Genomic DNA, 19566 nt, shown 5'->3' with positions numbered 1-19566 from the left:
GTGTATGTGAGAAAGATTGATGTGTGTGTGAGAAAGATGAATTCTTGTATGTGAAAGAGATGGATGGATGTGTGTGAGAAAGATGAATATGTGTGCGTGAGAGTACATGGATGTGAGTGTGAGAGAAAGATGGACGTTCGTGTGAATGAGAAAGATGGATACAAGAAAGATGGATGAGTGTATGTGAGAAAGATGTATGTGTGTGAAAAAGTTGGATGTGTGTAAAAGATTGCATGTGAGAGATTGCGTATAAGAAAGGACGCGCGTGTGAGAAAGGATGCGCGTGATAAAGAGGGATGACCGTGAGATGTTTGTGGGAGATGAATGTGTGAGAAAGATGGATTCATGTGTGTGGGAGAGATGGATGTGTGAGAGATGTGTACGTCTGTGTTAGAAAGATGGATGTGTTTATGTGATAGAAGGATTTGTGGACTTTGTTGCGATGGGATGGGGTGAAGTGGGATGGATGGGATTGGTAGGTGGGTTGGGTAGGGTGGTGTTGGATTAGATAGGATGGGGTGGGAAGGGTTGATGGGTAGGGTGGGGTCTCAGACCCACACACAGTCGACACAGTTGAACAAGAAAATCTGTTTATTTTTCTCCCAGATGCAGTGGACATATCAAGGTGGTCCCCATCTCAACGTTCGCGCAGCACACCAGCCCGAGGTCCCACCACACCAATGTCCCACCAGTTCAAGGTCTCACCAGCCCAAAGCCCCACCTGCCCAACATCCCACCAGCACAAGGGTCCCACCACCCGAGGTCCCATCAGCATGAGGGTCCCGCCAGCTCAACGTCTCACCACCCCAAGGTCCCACCAGCCTGAGGTCTCACCCACCGTCCCCGAGGTCCCATCGTCCTCGAAATTCCACCGTCCTTGAATTTTCTCCCATTCCCCAGAGGATCCCCCATCCCAGCAAGGACACCCCAAGGCTCTGACAGCCGGGGAAGTGGTCTCCACGGTGTGGAGTTCCCTCACCACCCCTCCCATGCCGCAGAGCTCCCTCACCGCTCCTCCCATGCCGCAGAGCTCCTTCACCACCCCTCCTACGGCGCAGAGTTCCTCTCACCACCTCTCCCACGATGCGGAGCTCCTTCCTCACTGCCCCTCCCACAATATAATGTTTCTCTGAAAGCGTGGCACTCCCCCTAAAGTGTTTGGGAATGAAAGAGAGATGGTGGTGGGTTCAGGAGAGAGAATGGGTGGGGGATGGGTCGGTGTAGAGGGAAGAGAGGAGTTGGGGAAGGGCTGAGGTTGGGGAGGGTTCTCCGGGTCGACTGATCCTCTACCGAATCTGAAAGGGGAGAGGGAGAAAGTCAGGACATTAGCCCCTCCCACACACCTCCCTCTCCTCCTGAGGACCTCCCTCACCCCCTTCCTGTCTCCCTGAGGGGCTCCCTCATCTCCTCTCCCCTCTCTCCAGAGGAGCTCCCTCACCCTCCTCTCCACCAGAGGAGCTCCTTGAACCTCCTTCCTCTCCCCCAGAGGAGCTCCTTCAGTCCTCTCCCCTCTCAGCCAGAGTAGTTCCCTTAACCTACTCCCTCTCCCCCAGAGGAGCTCCCTTGATATCCTCCCTCTCCCCCAGAGGAGCTCCCTCACCCCCCTCAGAGGAGCTTCTTCACCCCCTTCCCCAAAATCCCTCTGCCTCCCTCACCCCTCCTTCTCCTCTCCAGGAGTTCCCTCAGAACCCCCTCCCCAAGTGAACATCCCTCACCCCTCCCTTTCCCCTAGAAAAGCTCCCTCACCGCCAATTCACTCCCAGAGAAACTTCCTCACTGCCCCCTCACCCACCCTTCACCAGAGGAGCTCCCTCACTGCCCCTCCCCTCTTCCTCCCCCTCCCCTCTTCCTCCCTCCCCTTCCCCTTCCTCCTCCTGCACCACACCCTCTCCCGTCCTCCACTCACCGTGTACTTGTCCCACTTTTTCTCTGGGTCATAGGGCTCCCAGCGACTGGCAGGGAAGATGTGTTTGTTCTTCTCATACCAGCTCCGCAGGACGACCTTGCCAGCGTGGACTAGAGCGGGTCGAAGGGGGCGACAGTCAGTTCTTCGACACTCCCCCTCCCCTTCCCCCCCAAACCCAGTCCATGGGAGATGGCTGAGGCCCAGGGCGTGGACGGGAACGCCTTGGAGAGCCCTGATCTATCCCCACTCTCTCCTTCTCAAGAGGGGTGGGGGGCTGGAGCAGGGAGACTGATGGGCGGTATTTGGGTGGAGTTTGGGTTGAGAGGGCGGAAAAGAGGGAGATGGGGAGGGGGAGGGGGAGACAGGATGAGGGAGACGGATCATGGTGAGGACGGGGTGGAGCAGAAGGGGACCCACCTCGTCCTTCTCCACCGTGGCGTCACTCAGCAGCCGCACGTCCTCATGGACGTCAAAACTGAACAGCGGACCTGGGGAGGAGGGAGAGGGGGGGTTAACTCAGGGGTGTTGTTTCACCCCCACCCATTCTCCACCCCGAAGGGCTCCCCCTCATTCATCCCCTGCACTGACAGGCTCCCTCCCTCACAATCCCCATAATGATATGGGCTCCCACAACCACCGAACCCAGACATACATCCCCTCCCCCATCACGGATAACCCGGTGGGGGGGCGGTAGCTTCAACAGTCCCCCATAACACTGCCCCCCACCTCCCACACACAGATGCCTTTTCCTGGGGAGAGGGGCTTCACTCACCACTCTTGCCTCTTGCCTTCGTCACAATGAAGTCATAGAACGTGTGGTGCTAAAGGGGAGAGGAGGAAGGGTCAGTAAGGTGGGGGGGACCCAGGCAGAGAGACCACCTACTCCCTCGGCCCTTCACGGAGGGGAGGAGTCTTCCCTACTCCCCTCAACACACCGCTCACAGAAGGTGATGGGTCCCTCCAACACTGCGCGGGTCACAGTGGGGACACAGGCGAGAGGGGCTGCCACACCACACCAACCCAACACAGCACAATGGGGAGAGGTCCCTCCATTCCTGCATCACCGCAGTGAGACCCTCTGTCCCTCAGTGTGGCAGGAGGTGGCTCCACTTTGCCTTCTCACACCCTGTCACCAGCAGCAGATGCAGAAGAGATAACACTGAATTTTAAAACCTTGACCCTTGTTTAAACATAGATTCTGCTGGAGCAGACCGCCCCACTCCCCTCACGTCGGAGTGATGGGAGGTCGCAGCTTGGCCCATGGAGAGCTGTCTGTAATTTAAGACAGAAGCAAGCAGGGCTGGTGATGGCTGCTGATGGAGCATCAGTTGGGTGATCCCTTCCCCATCAACAGGGCTAGAATATGAGAGAGATAGAGACCCTATCGCAGCCCTTCGCTGCACACGTGGAAGCTGTAAGGCAGGGGAGGGGAGAGAGAGAGCATGAGGGAGCTGGGGGGGGGGGAGGAGGGAGACAGGTGGAGTGGGACAGCGAATGCAGAGGGAATTGGTGTAGGAGGAGAAGGGGAGGAGGAAAGGGAGAGAGAGGAGGGGGAGAGAGAGGAGGGGGGAGAGAGAGGAGGGGGGAGAGAGAGGAGGGGGGAGAGAGAGGAGGGGGGAGAGAGAGGAGGGGGGAGAGAGAGGAGGGGGGAGAGAGAGGAGGGGGGAGAGAGAGGAGGGGGGAGAGAGAGGAGGGGGAGAGAGAGGAGGGGGAGAGAGAGGAGGGGGGAGAGAGAGGAGGGGGAGAGAGAGGAGGGGGGAGCGAGAGGAGGGGGGAGCGAGAGGAGGGGGAGCGAGAGGAGGGGGAGCGAGAGGAGGGGGAGCGAGAGGAGGGGGAGCGAGAGGAGGGGGAGCGAGAGGAGGGGGAGCGAGAGGAGGGGGAGCGAGAGGAGGGGGAGCGAGAGGAGGGGGAGCGAGAGGAGGGGGAGCGAGAGGAGGGGGAGCGAGAGGAGGGGGAGCGAGAGGAGGGGGAGCGAGAGGAGGGGGAGCGAGAGGAGGGGGAGCGAGAGGAGGGGGAGCGAGAGGAGGGGGAGCGAGAGGAGGGGGAGCGAGAGGAGGGGGAGCGAGAGGAGGGGGAGCGAGAGGAGGGGGAGCGAGAGGAGGGGGAGCGAGAGGAGGGGGAGCGAGAGGAGGGGGAGCGAGAGGAGGGGGAGCGAGAGGAGGGGGAGCGAGAGGAGGGGGAGCGAGAGGAGGGGGAGCGAGAGGAGGGGGAGCGAGAGGAGGGGGAGCGAGAGGAGGGGGAGCGAGAGGAGGGGGAGCGAGAGGAGGGGGAGCGAGAGGAGGGGGAGCGAGAGGAGGGGGAGCGAGAGGAGGGGGAGCGAGAGGAGGGGGAGCGAGAGGAGGGGGAGCGAGAGGAGGGGGAGCGAGAGGAGGGGGAGCGAGAGGAGGGGGAGCGAGAGGAGGGGGAGCGAGAGGAGGGGGAGCGAGAGGAGGGGGAGCGAGAGGAGGGGGAGCGAGAGGAGGGGGAGCGAGAGGAGGGGGAGCGAGAGGAGGGGGAGCGAGAGGAGGGGGAGCGAGAGGAGGGGGAGCGAGAGGAGGGGGAGCGAGAGGAGGGGGAGCGAGAGGAGGGGGAGCGAGAGGAGGGGGAGCGAGAGGAGGGGGAGCGAGAGGAGGGGGAGCGAGAGGAGGGGGAGCGAGAGGAGGGGGAGCGAGAGGAGGGGGAGCGAGAGGAGGGGGAGCGAGAGGAGGGGGAGCGAGAGGAGGGGGAGCGAGAGGAGGGGGAGCGAGAGGAGGGGGAGCGAGAGGAGGGGGAGCGAGAGGAGGGGGAGCGAGAGGAGGGGGAGAGAGAGGAGGGGGAGAGAGAGGAGGGGGAGAGAGAGGATGGGGAGAGAGAGGAGGGGGAGAGAGAGGAGGGGGAGAGAGAGGAGGGGGAGAGAGAGGAGAGGGATGGGAGGTGGAGTTGGGTCTGAGGAACAGAGGAGGGGATTGGGGCGTGGGGAGGATGAGTTTGCGGTTTGGACTGTGGACCCACCGTGACGATGCCGAGGATCCTGGGATACTCACGTGTGGAATAATCAGGTCTTCCTTGATGTACATCAGCTGTTCGACACCAGCCGAACTGCAGAAAGAGAGGTTTTGTCCTTTCATTCCCACGGTCAATGCTGAGAGGCTCCCATCACTCCCATTTCTCCTCCTTCCCCACCCCACACTCTGTGCCTGGGTCCCTGCCACACACCAGCCTCTTCCACTCCCTACAGGTCCCAAACCCTGGCCTGGAGGCTCACAGGGAGCTTGGAGTACTGTTCCCCAACTCATTCCCCCCCCTCCCCCACAACTCCATGTGGTGGTCTGATGAGGCCTGGAGGGTGATGAGGGTATTCGACCACTCTGCCTAGGATTGGGTCCTCTTGATGCAGCTGAACGTGGTGAGACCACATGGGAGTGTCTGGATGCACTGGGAAGGTGAGAAATGGAGCGGGGAACAGAGTCTGACAAGTGTGAGGTGTTCAAACCAGGGTGGGACTTATACGGTGAATGGTGAGGCCCTGGAGAGAGCTTGGGGTGCAGGTACATCGTGCCTGCATTGGAAAATAAGTCTTCTGATGAAAGGTTTGCAGAGCTGGGGCTTTTCTCTTTGGAGGGTAGAAGGATGAGAGGAGACAATCTACAAGATTCTGAAAGGCATAGCTCGGGTGGACAGCCAGTGCCTGTTTCCCAGGGCGAGATCAGCATACACCAGAGGATGTCTGTACAAAGTGAAGGGAGAGAAGTTTACAGGCAAGTTTTTTTTTTAAACACAGAGTTGTGGGGGCCTGGAATGCCTCGCCAAGGGTGGTGGAGGCTGGAACATTGGGGGCATTTAAGAGACACTTAAACACATGGATGGAAGAAAAATAGAGGGTTACGGGTAGTGAGAGTTTACGAATATATAGGTCAGCACAACATTGGGGGCCGAAGAGCCTGTACTGTGCTGTCATGTTCTAAGTGTGAGGTTTCCAAACTAAGATGGGACTTGCTCAGTGATTGGTGGGGTCCTGGGGAGTTTGGTATGACTTGCCCAGTGAATAGTGGGGCCCTGGGGAGTGTGGTGGAACAGAGATTGTGTGGGGAAAGGTGCAGAGTTCCCTGGAAGTGGTCTCTCAGGTGGACCAGGGATGTGGAGGGAAGAAGGTGCTTAATACACTAGCCTTCACCTGCTGGGTCTGGAGTATGAACGGTGACACAGCGGACCATGGCATTGGTGAGTCCACATGGGGAGACGGTGCACTGTTCCGATCGCCCAGCCAGAGATAGGACGTCACATGCATGAGGTGTGCAGATTCCCCGGGATGTTGCGGGACGGAGGATTGAACCTTTGGGAGAGGTTGGATGGGTGTTCTCTGGAGTGAGGGTGGCCAAGGGGTTGGGGGGGGGGAAGGATGTCAGAGAGGTTTGTAAAATCACGAGGGACTTGGGTATAGTAAAATCTCAGATTATTTCGGAGCAGAGGAAGAGGGGGAGAGGGGAAGTGGGGGGAAAAGTGGGGGAGTGGGGAAGAGAAGTGAGGAAATGGGGATGACAAGTGGTGAAGAGTGGAATTGGGGGAGAAGGGGAATGGGGAAAGGGAGGAGTGGGAAGAGCATGAGTGAAGAGAGAGGGAGTGGGGCGAGAGGAGGAGCAGAGCATGTGAAGTGGGGGAAGGGGGAAGCGGGGGAGAGTGAGGCAAAAGGGGGAGTGGGGTGAGGGGCAAGGTGAGATGTGTGGTCTGACCTCAGGATACAGAGACAGTGGTCCCAGTGTGGTCCAACCCTGGGGCGCAGAGATGGTGAATGTTGACTAAATTATTTAATATTTTTTTCCCCATACATTGGTGGTGTGGTCCCAATCCATGGCAAATAATTGAATGGAATTGTTATAGATCTCCTCTTCTTCTTTCTCTTTTTTTCTGGGGTAGTTTCAAGGGGAGTTGGGTGGATAGGGGTAGGGGGAGAATAGGGTTCGGGGGTGTTTTATGTATGAATACTTGATGAATATTATGTATTCGATTGTATGATTTATTATTGTTTATAAATAAAATTTTCAAAAAAGATAGTGGACCCAGTGTGATCCGACCCTGGGACACAGAGACAATGGACCCAGAGTGATCCGACCCTGGGACACAGAGTCAGTGGTCCCAGTGTGATCCGACCCTGGGACACAGAGACAATGGACCCAGAGTGATCCGACCCTGGGACACAGAGTCAGTGGTCCCAGTGTGATCCGACCCTGGGACACAGAGTCAGTGGTCCCAGTGTGATCCGACCCTGGGACACGGAGACAGTGGTCCCAGTGTGGACCAACCCCGGTGAAAATGTGTGGTGAGCTGGGGAACGAATTCTGACACTGATCATACCGCAGTTCGCTGAAATCTTTCCGCAGTATCTCCAGCCCCTTCTGAAGGAATTGTTGGATTGTGTTGCCTTTCTTCATCTGTGGGCAGAGGGGAACAGATCACCACCTGACTGGGAAGTCATGCAAGGGGCTGAACCGTCTTGCATCCCAGCTTCTCCCAGTGATCCACGTCAGGACTGCGCTGCCCCCCACCCCCCCCAAACTGCCTGGGTGAGTCAGGACACCTGGAATCTCCAGGAGAAATTGGCTGCTCAAATGGTCCCCAATCCATATAACCCCTCCGTCTGAACACCCCACCCCCGAACATCCCCGTCTCCCTCTGAAACCTTCCCCCTCCTCAAAACCACCCTCCCTTCCCCAACACACTCCCTGCCACCCTCCAAACACCTCACTCAAACCACCTCCCTCAACCCCAATACTCCCTGCCACCCTCCAAACACCCCTCATCCAAACACCCCTCACCCAAAACCCCTACCTCAACCCAAACACTCCCTGCCACCCTCCAAACATCCCTCACCCAAACCCCCTTTCCTCCCCTCCAAACACCCCAACTCCTTCTGAAAATCCCTCCCTCTGAACATCCCACCCAAGGTCCTCCTTCTACCCGAACACCCTTTGCACCCTCCGAACGCCACTCACTCCCTCTGAACACCCCTCTCTTTCCGAACACCCACTCCCTGTCTGACCAAGCCCTCATTTGACCCTCTGAACAAATGCTTCCTCTCTCAACGGTGCACAGAGAGGGATGGATGGTGAAGATCGAGGAGAGGATACAGGGAGAGAAGATCCAGAGAGAGGCTGATAGAGAGAGGTGAGGGGAGCGTTTCTAGGGAGTCGGGTGAGGCTCGGATAAGTGAATAGGGAGGGTGGATGAAACAGGGCAGCAGCAAGTGGTCATATCTCACCTTCACTGTGCGCCGATGTCCTGAGCCATCCCAGTAGCTGAAGGTTATTTCAATCTCTTCACCTGAAATAAAACTGTGAATTACTTCGTTCAATCAGCAAATATATAAATACAGACTCACCGTCCTTCCTTCACTGCCCCTGCCTGGGAGTATGCAATGGGACAGTGCAGAGGGAGCTTCACTCTACGTCTGACCCCAGGAGTGTGTGATGGGACGGTGTAGAGGGAGATTCACCCTGCGTCTGACCCTGGAAGTGTGTGACGGGACGGTGCGGAGGTAGCTTCACTCCGTGTCTGATCCAAGGAGTGCGTGACGGGATGGTGCGAGGGGACCTTCACTCTGTATCTGGCCCTGGGGAGTGTGTGATAGGATGCTGCAGAGGGAACTTCACTCTACGTCTGATCCCGGAGTGTGTGACAGGACATTGGGAGAATTTCACTCAGTGTCTGACCCTGTAATATGGGAATGTGCAATGGGATAAGAATGCACGATGAAAGAGAGCTTCACCCGGTGTTACTCTTGCCTTGGGAGAGTTTGACCGGATAGAAGATTGGCAGTGCCGAGGTGTTGAGTACTTGCATTAAGAACCCAAAATAGAAGTTTCCTGTTGCTCTCCTTTATCTGACTGAAGGAAATGCTCCTTCAAAATGAAGGCAGCACCACATCAAAGAAGTGGCGGTGAGTGGAACAAAGCAGAATGCCAGGGCCATTAGCTGTCTGAGATTAATATTGCAGACGTGAGTGGTCTTTGAAGTGCAAAAGCTGAGGGACCGGAGGCTGACACAGCACAGTGCGGACATTCTGCTCTCAGACAGACCTAGCCCACCTTCCCACAGGCTCCACCCTGTGGGATCTCCGGCCCCTTCCCAAAGCCAATACCAGTCTGGTCTCCTTCCTCAGAGGCCATTGAATCCCACAGAATGCCTGCAGCCTACTGAATGTCAGAATGCTCTGGAGGTCAGACACGGAGAGAAGGCCCCTCCTCACCGTCCCATCATACCCTCCCAGGGTCAGACACGGAGTGAAGCTCCCTCCGCAACGTCCCATCACACCTTCCTGGGGTCAGACACGGAGTGAAGCTCCCTCCATGGTCGCATCACACCCTCCCAGTGTCAGACACAGAGTGAAACTCCCTCCACACCGTCCCCTCACACGCTCCCAGGGTCAGACACAGAGTGAAGCTCCCTCCGCACTGTCCCACCACATTCTTGGGGGTCAGAATGCCTACAGCCGTATGTGGTGGTGTCAGGATGTTTATACTGTGGGAATAAATGAACTCCAGGAGGACATGCCCTCAGATTTTGAGGGGGGGGGAGGGTGGTGCTGTGCTTAAAGGAAGTTTTTTTCACACAGGGAGTTGTGGGTTGTGGGAATGGGCTGGCAGGTTAAGTGGTGGGAGTAGACATGATGGATGTATGGGAGAGGCTGCTGAACAGGCACATGGAAGTGTAAGAAGAACACTGCGCTGGCCATTTGACCCACAATGTTGTTCTGACCCATATCAACCTACTCCACAACAATCTCATCCTTCCCTACCTCACACCTGTAACCCTCTACTTTTCTAACATCCATATGCCTGTCTCAGTCTTTTAAATGGCCCTAATGTACCAGCCCCCACCACCCCGGCAATATATTCCAAGCACCCACCACTCCCTTTGTAAAGTAATCTCACCCCAAAACTTTCTCCCTCACCTTGAACAGATGTTTGCTGTTGTTGCCCCAGAGAAAGGTGCTACCTGTCCACCCTTTCTAAGCTCTTCATAATTTTGTATGCCTCCTCTCATCCTTCTACACTCTAAAGTGTAAAGTCCCAGCTCTGCTTATGAGACTTATTCTCCAATCCAGGCAGCATCCTAGTCAATCTCCTCTGCACCCTCTCCACAGCTTCCACATTCTTCCTGTAATGAGGTGACCAGAACTGACTACATTACTCTTAATTATGGTCTAACCGGTTGCATCATGGTCTGGTATGGGGACACCAATACCCCTGAGTGGAAAGCATTGCAAAAGGTAGTGGATGCAACTGAGGGCATCACAGGCAAAACCCTCCCCAAAATCAGGAAAATTTACAGGCAACACTGCTGTCAGGGAGCAGCAGCGATCATCAAGGATCCACACTGCCCAGCACGCTCTGTTCTCACTGCTGCCATAAAGGAAAGAGGTCTAGGGGCCACAAGACACACACACCAGGTTCAGGAACAGCTGCTACCCCTTCACCATCAGACTCCTCAATGACAAACTCAATTAGAGGTTCATTTAAAGTGCACCCTTGTGCACTTTATTGATTTTCTTTTTGCACTCTTTGAATTGGAGTCAGTTTGTTTACGTGTAATCTGTTCACATTTCTTTGTTTACATGTTTATGCTGTGTACAATTTATTTTTGCACTCCTAATTAGTGGCAATTCTGCCATGCCCGCAGGTAAAAGGAATCTCAAGGTTGTATGTGATGTCATGTACATACTCGGACAATAAATCTGATAAAACATAATCAGTTTTAATCGGGGAGAAAATTACCCCACAATTCTTGAACTCAATCCTTCATAACTATCCTAGCAACCTGCGTAGCGACCTTGAGGGATGTATGGATTTGGACCCCAAGGTCCCTCTGTTCCTGCTTCACCTCACACTAATCCAGACTGAACTCCACTTGCCACTTCCCTGCCCAACTCTGCTTCCTACAACAACCTTCTACAAAATAGGACACACCACACAGCCTCATGGGCCAGAACAGCCTGTTACTGTGATGGATGTCTAAATTTAAATTTATTCACGACACCTCTGTGTCCATCTTGAAACCTACTGACCCATCCTCAAACCAATTCATCCACGTTATTTCTAAAATAAAGGTCACGGTTCCAGTAATAAGTCACATAATACAGGTGCCTAACCTTTTATCCAGGATTCTGAACTCCAGCAACTTCCAAAATCCAGCACTTTTATCGGTAATGAAAATGCCCGACTGCCTTGCTCCTGGCCTCCTGCCATCCATCAACCCTCCCAACCTTCCCCCATCCAACTCCCAAAATGGCAGCAGGGGTGCAGTGCTGCCAAGCCCGGAGTTCACTCGCAGCAACGGCTGGTGATGGCTCAACGCGGGAGCAATGGCCACCTTCCTTACCCACAATCCCCCCTGCAGCTGGAACTGCTCTGGTGAAGATGGCCACTGCTCTGGCATTGAGCCGGCTACTGCCTGCATCTCCCCCACCAGGTGTTGGGGTCTGAGAGTCACCTTTCCTCCAAAGGTAAGAAAAGGAGCCCACGGGGACAGGGATTTGAGCCAGTTTTATTTTAAAATAAAAAAAATGCTGGTGATATTAAGGATGTTATTTCTCTAAATTTATTTAACACCCCGCACCTGCTGTTTTGTGCTATTTTGAAACATCATATTTGCTTAAAGTGACTGCCATTTTAAAATGATTCCGAAATCCAGAAGACCCCGAACAACAGAAGGTGTTCGGTCCCAACGATCCCGGATAAAAGGTTAGGCACCTGCACTACACTGAGAATGTCACGTACATGAAATTCGTTCACTTTCATCTACAGTAACAGACCATTCCGGCCCATGAGGCCGTGCGCCCTATTTTGTAGAAGTTGTCGCAGGACGCAAAATCAGGTGGAGAAGTGGCAGATGGAGTTCAGTCTAGAGAGAGGTGATACATTTTGGAAGGACTAACCAGAAGGCTGAATACAAGGTTAATGGTCAGATACTTAACCGTGTGTATGAACAGAGGGACCTTGGGATCCAACTCTGTACACCCCTCAAGGTTGCCACAGGCTGATAGGATAATTACGAAGACCTCTGGGATGCTGGGATTGAGTTCAAGAGTTGTGAGGTAATGTTGGCCTCCCCCCCCACCCCCGATAAAACTGATTGTTTTGTTTATCAGATTTATTGTCAGGAGTACGTACATGTTACATACAACCCTGAGATTCTTTTTCCTGCAGGTGCATCAAAATTACCACTAATTGGTAAAGCCGACAGAGAGTCGCTGTTTTGACCACCCCTCACAGAAACCTAAAGCACCCAGTGTTCCTAGGCAGTCTCCCCTCCAAGTACTGAACAGGCATGAGCCTGCTGAGCTTCAGTGATCAGACAATTTCAGGTGTATTCAGGCTATTTTGTCAGAGTGGGGTCCAAGAACAGATCCCAGCAGAACGCTACCAGTCACTGACCTCCAGGCGGAACATGTTCCGTCTGCAACTACCCTCTGCTTTCTGCGGGCAAATTCCAAATCCAGACAGCCTTGGATCCAACGCATCATGGCTTTCTGAGTGAGCCTACAACTGGGGACCATGTTAAATGCCTTGATCAAATCCTTGCAGAGATATATTTTAATCAATTTCCATTCTCTTTTGTACAATAGGATCTCACAGCCAAGCATATAAATAAATAAATAGAGGTTTACGGGTGTGAGGTGGGGAAGGGTGAGATTGTTGTGGAGTAGGTTCAGAAGGGCAAGCACAACATTGTGGGCTGAAGGGCCTGTGCTTTCCTGGAATGTTCTTGATTCTATCCTGGAGTATCTCCTCTGCACCCCTTGAAATGTGCTGTTCTTCCTTTGGCTGGGTGCCCAGAACTGGCCATAGAACTGACAAATATGAAATGGGATGAGGGGGGCTGTGCAAGTGATGTGAGACAGAGACAAAACTGGGGTGTTGTGACCCAGCTGACCTCCCGTTTCTTCCCCCCCCCCTCACCCCAGCTATGCAGAGCTCTTCCAGCCTCTATGTAGTGACCGCAGGCTGCCGGGAGCCCTAGGCAACAGGAAGTGGTGTCAGTGCTCTACTGGATGGTGTGGAATCCTGGCGAGGGCGGGTTCTCTCGTGCCGGGCGCGCCGGTGCTCGCTCCCCTCACAGCAGTGCCTATCCCCCCACAGCATCACCTTTGATCTTCTCCTGTTTGTTGGCCCACTCCTGCCGCAGCTCTTCCCGCAGCCGGTTCTCCTCCTCCTGCATAGGCAACACAGGGCCGAGGTTACTGACAGCGGTAGGCACAACGCCTTCTCAGCGCCAGTGACCGGGACCGGACTTCAAATCTTGAGCTGTCTGTAAGGAGTTTGTATGTTCTCCCCATGTCTGCATGGGCTTTCCCCGGGGACTCTGGTTTCCTCCCACCATTCAAAATGTTCTGGGGGGTGCAGGTTAATGGGGTGTAAATTGGGCAGCACAGATTCGTGGGCCAAAATGGTCTGTAACCATGCTGCACATCTAAATTTTAAAATGTAAAATCTGAATTGATAAATTTAGATGTCTCACCACTCTTCCCCGTCATTGGGGAGAACTCACCCCAAAGCCCATGGAACTGCCCCTCATGAAAAGGGGATGCTTCACCACCCAACCCATGGACTGACACCCCCTCGTGGAGCTCCATCACTCTCCCCCACTGCCCCCTACCTCATCACCGCCCTATCACCAGGGGAGAACCCCTAACTTCATGGTATTCTCTGCTCGGAGAGGGACTCCCCCAATGCTCCACCCACAGAGGAGGGATTGCTCACGACAGAGAGAGCTCCCTCTGAGGGAGGGGATGGAGGGAGGGAATGGAGGAGAGAGCATCTCCTGGGGGAAGGGATGGAGGAGGGATCTCCTCCTGAGGGTGGGGTTGGAGGACAGAGCTCCAACACAGGCAGGGAATGGAGGAGGGAGCATCTCCTGGAGTACGGGGACAGACAAGGGAGCTCCGCCTGAGGGTGAGGAGAGAACTCCCATGAGGACAGAGGAGGGAGGTGGGGGGAGCCAATGCTAAGGGAGTGGCGGCACTGGGAGAAGGGGAAAGGAAGCAGGGGAGAGGAGATGAGGGGCAGGGAAAAACGACGGGGATTCTGGAGTGGACTGCGTCACCTCACGATCCCGGTCTGGCAGGAAGCTAGTATCCACATCCGGGTTTTTCCCGAGTTTCCTCTTCTTCGCCGGAACCTCTGGAAGTGAAGGACAAGGTCACAGAGAGGCTGAAGGATGTGTCCCGCCCTGTCCCCTCACCTCCCTGTCCATTCCCGTTTCATTCCAGAGGAGTTCCCTCACTGGTCTTCCCACAGGGCAGAGATCCCTCACTGCCCATCACATGGAGAAGAGCTCCCTCACCACCCCCTCTCAATATAGTACCTGTTTACTCACCAATGATCAGGTCCTCATCCTCACTTTTGATCTCCTCTCCCAGCTCCTCACCCTCGTCCTCCTCTGCCTCCTCCTCTTCTAGGGTGAAGGACAAACTGGCAATCTTCCTCTTCTCCTCCTTCTTCCGTTCCCTTTCCTTCTGCTTCTCCAGCTTCCTGTTGGTGGAGACAGGGTGAACATTCATAGTGGGAACATGACTGCTTCAACCCCCCCAGAGAGCACGGCCAGAACCTGACACACAGTGGGGTGATCGCATGGAGGTGGAGCAAAGGTGGCAGGGGCAGCGAGGGAGCTTCGTCCCAATGGAGGGGCAGTGAGGAGGGAGCTCCGTGCTGTGGGAGGGGCAGTGAGGAGGGAGCTCTGCGACACAGAAGGGGCGGTGAGAGGGCTCCAACCTACGGGAGGAGTGGTGAGGGGCCTCCGACCTGTGGGATGGGGCTGTGCGGAGGGAGTTCGGTGAAGAGTTAGCTCTGTGCCAGGGAGGGTTCAATCAATCTGAGATCCTGAACTGCCCACTGGCAATATAAAAGGGGGTGATGGTCATGGAGAAACATCCTCGCTGCCATCCGCAGGACAGTCTCTCCCCCATCTGATCACTGATATGAGGCCTGTCCTCAGTTCCCACTCTGTACACTCCCTATTGGGAGATCCCCATGGGTTGATTGCACTCTGCCAGTGCTGAGGTGGCTCGGGAGCGTAGAGACAAGCATCACTCCTTCCAGACGGCCAGCTCTTCCACAAGCAAGTTTCCATTGTCAACAGTCTCCAACACAGCTGCCCACCCATCACCGGCACTGCGCCCAGGGACTGTATGAGGATTCTCCTCACTGCAACCTTGGGGAAGGGAGTACAGAAGTCTGACACCAGCACCTCAGGGTTCAAGAACAAGACCACACTAAGAATATTGTGTTCAGTTCTGGCCACCTCATTACAGGAAGGATGTGGAAGCTATGGAGAGGGGGCAAAGGAGATTAACCAGGATGTTACCTGGAATGGAAACTAAGTCTTATCAGGAAAGATTAGCAGAGCTGGGACTTTTCTTTCTGGTACGTAGAAGGATGAGAGGTGACTTATGCAAGGGTGGACAGCCAGCATCTTTTTCACCAAGATGCAACAGTAGAAAGTACCTGAGGACACACAGATGGAATTTAACGCAGACGTGTTACATTTTGGAAGGTCAAACCAAGAAAGGACGTACACTGTAAATGGTTGGGTACTGAGGAGTGTGGAAGAACAGAGGGATCTGGGAATACAGAGACATAATTCCCTGAAAGTGGCATCACAGGTGGAAAAGGTTGAAAAGAGCTTTTGACATATTGGCCTTCATAAATCAAAGTATTGAGTACAGAGTTGGGATGTTATGGTAAAGTTGTGCAAGATTCATAAATCAAAGTATTGAGTACAGAGTTGAGATGTTATGGTAAAGTTGTACAAGACGCTGGTGAGGCTGAATTTGGTCACCAAACTACAAGAAAGATATCAGTAAGCTGAAAGAGTGCAGAGAAGGTTTACTTGAACTTCTGGAACTGAGTTACAGGGAAAGGTGAAACAGGTAAGGAGCATAGAAGAATGAGAGGAGATTTGAGAGGGGTATTTAAAATTATGAGGGTTTTGTTGCTATTAGTCGCCCTTCAGTTCGAAGAAGACACGCTGTTGTGCAATTCATCTGTGGACACCAAGGTGACTTTGCAGTCGCAGTCTGGAGGCACAGTCTAGCACAATGAAGTCCGTTGTAATAACTGTGGCTGCTGCTTTGTGACGCCGTTCATGGTTCTCCACCAGTGTTTGGCAGCGCCTGTCTTAGAAACTGGAGCAGGCTTCATACCACAGGACATGTCAGGACCCACAGCTTCTAGTTCTCTTGGCTGGAGGCCACAGTAGTGTAGGGTTTCTTGGTCAGTGTCTTTCTAGCGCTTGCATGGACGACCTTGAGGTCTCCTTCCGGTCAGTCTTCAGTTCACCATAGAACAGCTGACGAAGCCTTCGATGGTCGTCTATTCCGATGACGTGTCCCACCCACCACAGCTGGGCTCTGATGATCAGGGACTAGTGCTGGTGGACCTCCAGATTGGAGACACAGTCTTGCCAAGGATGGAATGGAGTGTGTGCATGTGGAATTTCTCCAGTTGTTTGATGTGACATCAGTACAGAGTCCAGGTCTCACATCCATATTAGACGTCCAGCTTTGTGGAGATGCAGACTTTGTGTTGATTGGGCACTCTGGTGTGCAGCCTTGCTGATCCTGGAGCCAATTTCTTTGTCCTAAGACCCATCACTCAAGATGATGCTCCCCAAGTATTTGAAGCTGTTGTGGAACCGGCCCCGTTTGTTCCACCACGCTGGGGGGGGGGGGGGGCATCTGCAGAAGATGGCGCCGTCAGGGCTTGCTCACTGCCTCATGGCTTAGGCCACTGCTCACGCCCCAGGCCACATGATGACGTCACCGCTGTGCGGGGTGGAACTCACATTGGCCTTAAAGAGCCGCGCGTAAAGTTCAAATAAACAGTTCTACTGGAAACACCACCAAGTCTAGTGGTGTTTTCTGTGCGTAGCAGCCGTTACATTGGTGATCCCGACGAGCCCAGACCATATCTGGTCTCCAAACATGGACTCATCAGCAATCAGCACCATCTCAGTGAAGCTCCCTCCCTTCTGGACCCACCAGCCCTGCATATGGTTCGGGCAGGCGGAGGCTCAATTTCGACTCCGGCAGATCACCTCAGACTCCACCATGTTCTACCATGCGGTGAGTGTCCTCAATGAAGAAATGACAGCCAGAGTGGATAATCTGATCCACGATCCTCCCAAGGAGGGCAAGTACATCACCCTCAAAACCCTCCTCAGCACATTCGGGCACTCCTGTTGGCAGCACGCAACCAGGCTGATGCACCTCAATGGCCTGGGGGACAGAGCCCCGTCTGCTCGCACCGGCAGAAGATCACAAACCCTGCCTGATGTTTGAGCAAGCTTTTCTTGAACAAATGCCGGAGGACATACAGCTTCTACTAGCGGACAAGGACTTTTCAGACCCCAGGAAGGTTGTAGCCCGCACCAACGTGCTGTGGCGGACGAAGAGAGATCGAGGCCACTATGAACCAGGTCGCCCACCCTGTACCCAGCCGACCACAGCATGCCCCCAGACAAAAAACCGTAGAGCACCAGTCAACCTGGTGCTTCTATCACCAATGCTGGGGAGCACAAGCTCCCAAATCCCGCCATCCCTGCTTGTACTAGAGAAACGATCGGGCCAGCTGCCACTGATGGCTGCGATGCCTGGCCATACGAACAGACTCCTACACGTGGTGGACAAGACCAACGGTCGGTGTTTCCTGGTAGACACCGGAACAGAGTTGAGCATGCTGCCCCCGACTGCCCTTGAGACCCACACGAGAGCATGAGGGCCGACCCTGCAGGCAGCGAACGGCACTAATATTAAGACCTTCAGATACACCTCGGGCAGGAGAAATACCGTTGGAAGTTCCTACCTGCCAACGTGAGAACTGCTTTGTTAGGAGCCAACTTCCTTCGGGTGCACATCCTGCTGGTTGACTTGAAGGGCAAGAAGCTCGTGCATACCCGTACCTTCCAGACCCTACGTCTCGAGCCGTCCACGCGCACAGGCCAGGGATAGCAACCGTCTGCACACCCAAAGACAAGTACTCCCGTATTCTCAACAGGTTCCCTACCATCTCACAGCCAGAGTTCACCACCTCCATGCCAAAGCATGGTGACCGCCACCACATTGCTCCACACCAAGGCCAGATGACTGCTGCCAGAGAAGCTGCAGATGACGAAAGAGGAGTTCTCCTGCCTCCAGGAGCTTGGCATTGTCCGCAGGTCAGACAGCCCCTGGGCATCTCCCTGCACATGGTCCCCAAGTCCTCTGGGGGTTGGCGCCCGTGTGGGGACTACCGCCGGCTCAACGACGTGACTACACCTGATCACTACCCCATCCGCCACATCCAGGACTTCATGGCCAACTTGCACGGCGGCAAGATGTTCTCCAAAGTCGACTTAGTCAGGGGCTACTACCAGATCCTCATACACCCTGATGACATTGGCAAGACCACCATCATCACCCCGTTCGGCCTGTTTGAATTCCTTCAGATGCCTTTTGGCCTGAAGAACGAGGCCAAAACCTTCCAGCAGTTCATGGACGCAGTGGGCAGAGACTTGGACTTCGTGTTCATCTATCTTGACGACATCCTCATTGCCAGTTGAGATCACAACGACCACAAGACCCACCTCCGCACACTGTTCAGCCTGGCTGAATTTGGCCTGACTGTCAACATGGCCAAATGTCAATTTGGGAAAGAGTCGCTACAGTTTTTTGGCCATACCATCACCACAGATGGGGCAGCACCGTCGCAGGACAAAATCAGGGACATAAAACAGTTCCCCAGGCCGGACACTCTCAAGGACCTGCAGGAGTTCACTGGGATGGTCAACTTCTACCACCGCTTCATCCTGGGGGCCGCACGTATAATGCGCCCACTGTTCGCCATGATCGCCTCTAAACAAAAGACACTCGAGTGGTTGAAAGAGGCCGAGTCAGTCTTTACCCACACCAAGGTCACCCTCGTGAGCACTACGCTACTGGCCCACCCCTGACCTGACCCCCACTCAGCATTCTCTGTGGACGCGTCCACCACGGCCATCGGGGGAATCCTAGAGCAAGAGGTCAACGGGTAGTGGCACCCCTGGCATTCTTCAGCTGCCACCTCCGACCATCTGAGTTGAAGTACAGGCCTTGTACCTCGCGATCAGGCACTTTTGCTACTTCCTGGAGGGCAGACCGTTCAGTGCTTTCACGGACCACAAACCCCTGCTCAGCACGCCAGCAACGACACCTTTCCTATATCTTGGAGTTCACTACCGACATCCGACACCGGGCTGGTAAGGACAATGTCGTTGCCGATGCGCTTTCCAGACCGACCATCCACAACTTATCCCCTGGCCTGAACTATGCCCAATTAGCTCAGGCCCAGAGGGAGGACAAAGATCAAAGGCCTTCCGAACTGCTATCATTGGCCTGCACTTCCAGGACCTGAAGCTGCCGGTCAGCCACGACACGGTCCTGAGCGATATCTTGACAGGCTTTCCACAACTGATAGTGCCCCCACAGTGGAGGCAGGAGGCATTCCAGGCAATCCACAACCTGGCCCATCCCTTGGTCAAGATGACAGTGCACATGGTAGCGGAAAGCTTCATCTGGCACAGGTCAAAGAAACAAGTGGGCCCAGATGCATTGCCAAGCAAATTCAGTGCCATGTCAGAGCTCCGATACAGCACTTCGACCCGCCAGCCAGGAAGTTTGATCATATCCATGT

General features: G+C 54.5%; 1 protein-coding gene across 2 annotated transcripts in view; it reads right to left on the bottom strand.

Annotated features, from left to right (window-relative positions):
* Nucleotides 1-573: 573 nt before the first annotated feature.
* Nucleotides 574-19566, bottom strand: part of fam50a (family with sequence similarity 50 member A) — a 30051-nt gene continuing 11058 nt past the window's right edge. The window contains exons 4-13 of one of the 2 annotated variants that reach the window (XM_069923010.1): nucleotides 14237-14391; nucleotides 13964-14040; nucleotides 13006-13072; nucleotides 8121-8182; nucleotides 7217-7293; nucleotides 4909-4963; nucleotides 2679-2727; nucleotides 2320-2394; nucleotides 1907-2016; nucleotides 574-1295 (exon numbers count right to left, since the gene is read on the bottom strand). In XM_069923010.1, the coding sequence (XP_069779111.1) occupies nucleotides 1287-1295; nucleotides 1907-2016; nucleotides 2320-2394; nucleotides 2679-2727; nucleotides 4909-4963; nucleotides 7217-7293; nucleotides 8121-8182; nucleotides 13006-13072; nucleotides 13964-14040; nucleotides 14237-14391 (736 nt within the window). In that variant the 3' untranslated portion in view covers nucleotides 574-1286. Of the gene's footprint in view, nucleotides 1296-1906; nucleotides 2017-2128; nucleotides 2395-2678; nucleotides 2728-4908; nucleotides 4964-7216; nucleotides 7294-8120; nucleotides 8183-13005; nucleotides 13073-13963; nucleotides 14041-14236; nucleotides 14392-19566 lie in introns of those variants that run through there. The other variant, XM_069923008.1, reaches the window with a different exon arrangement.

This window comes from Narcine bancroftii, chromosome 3, assembly GCF_036971445.1.
Source record: "Narcine bancroftii isolate sNarBan1 chromosome 3, sNarBan1.hap1, whole genome shotgun sequence".
NCBI lineage: Eukaryota > Metazoa > Chordata > Chondrichthyes > Torpediniformes > Narcinidae > Narcine > Narcine bancroftii.
Note: the sequence above shows the minus strand (reverse complement) of the source record. Positions and strands in the feature narration are given on the sequence as shown.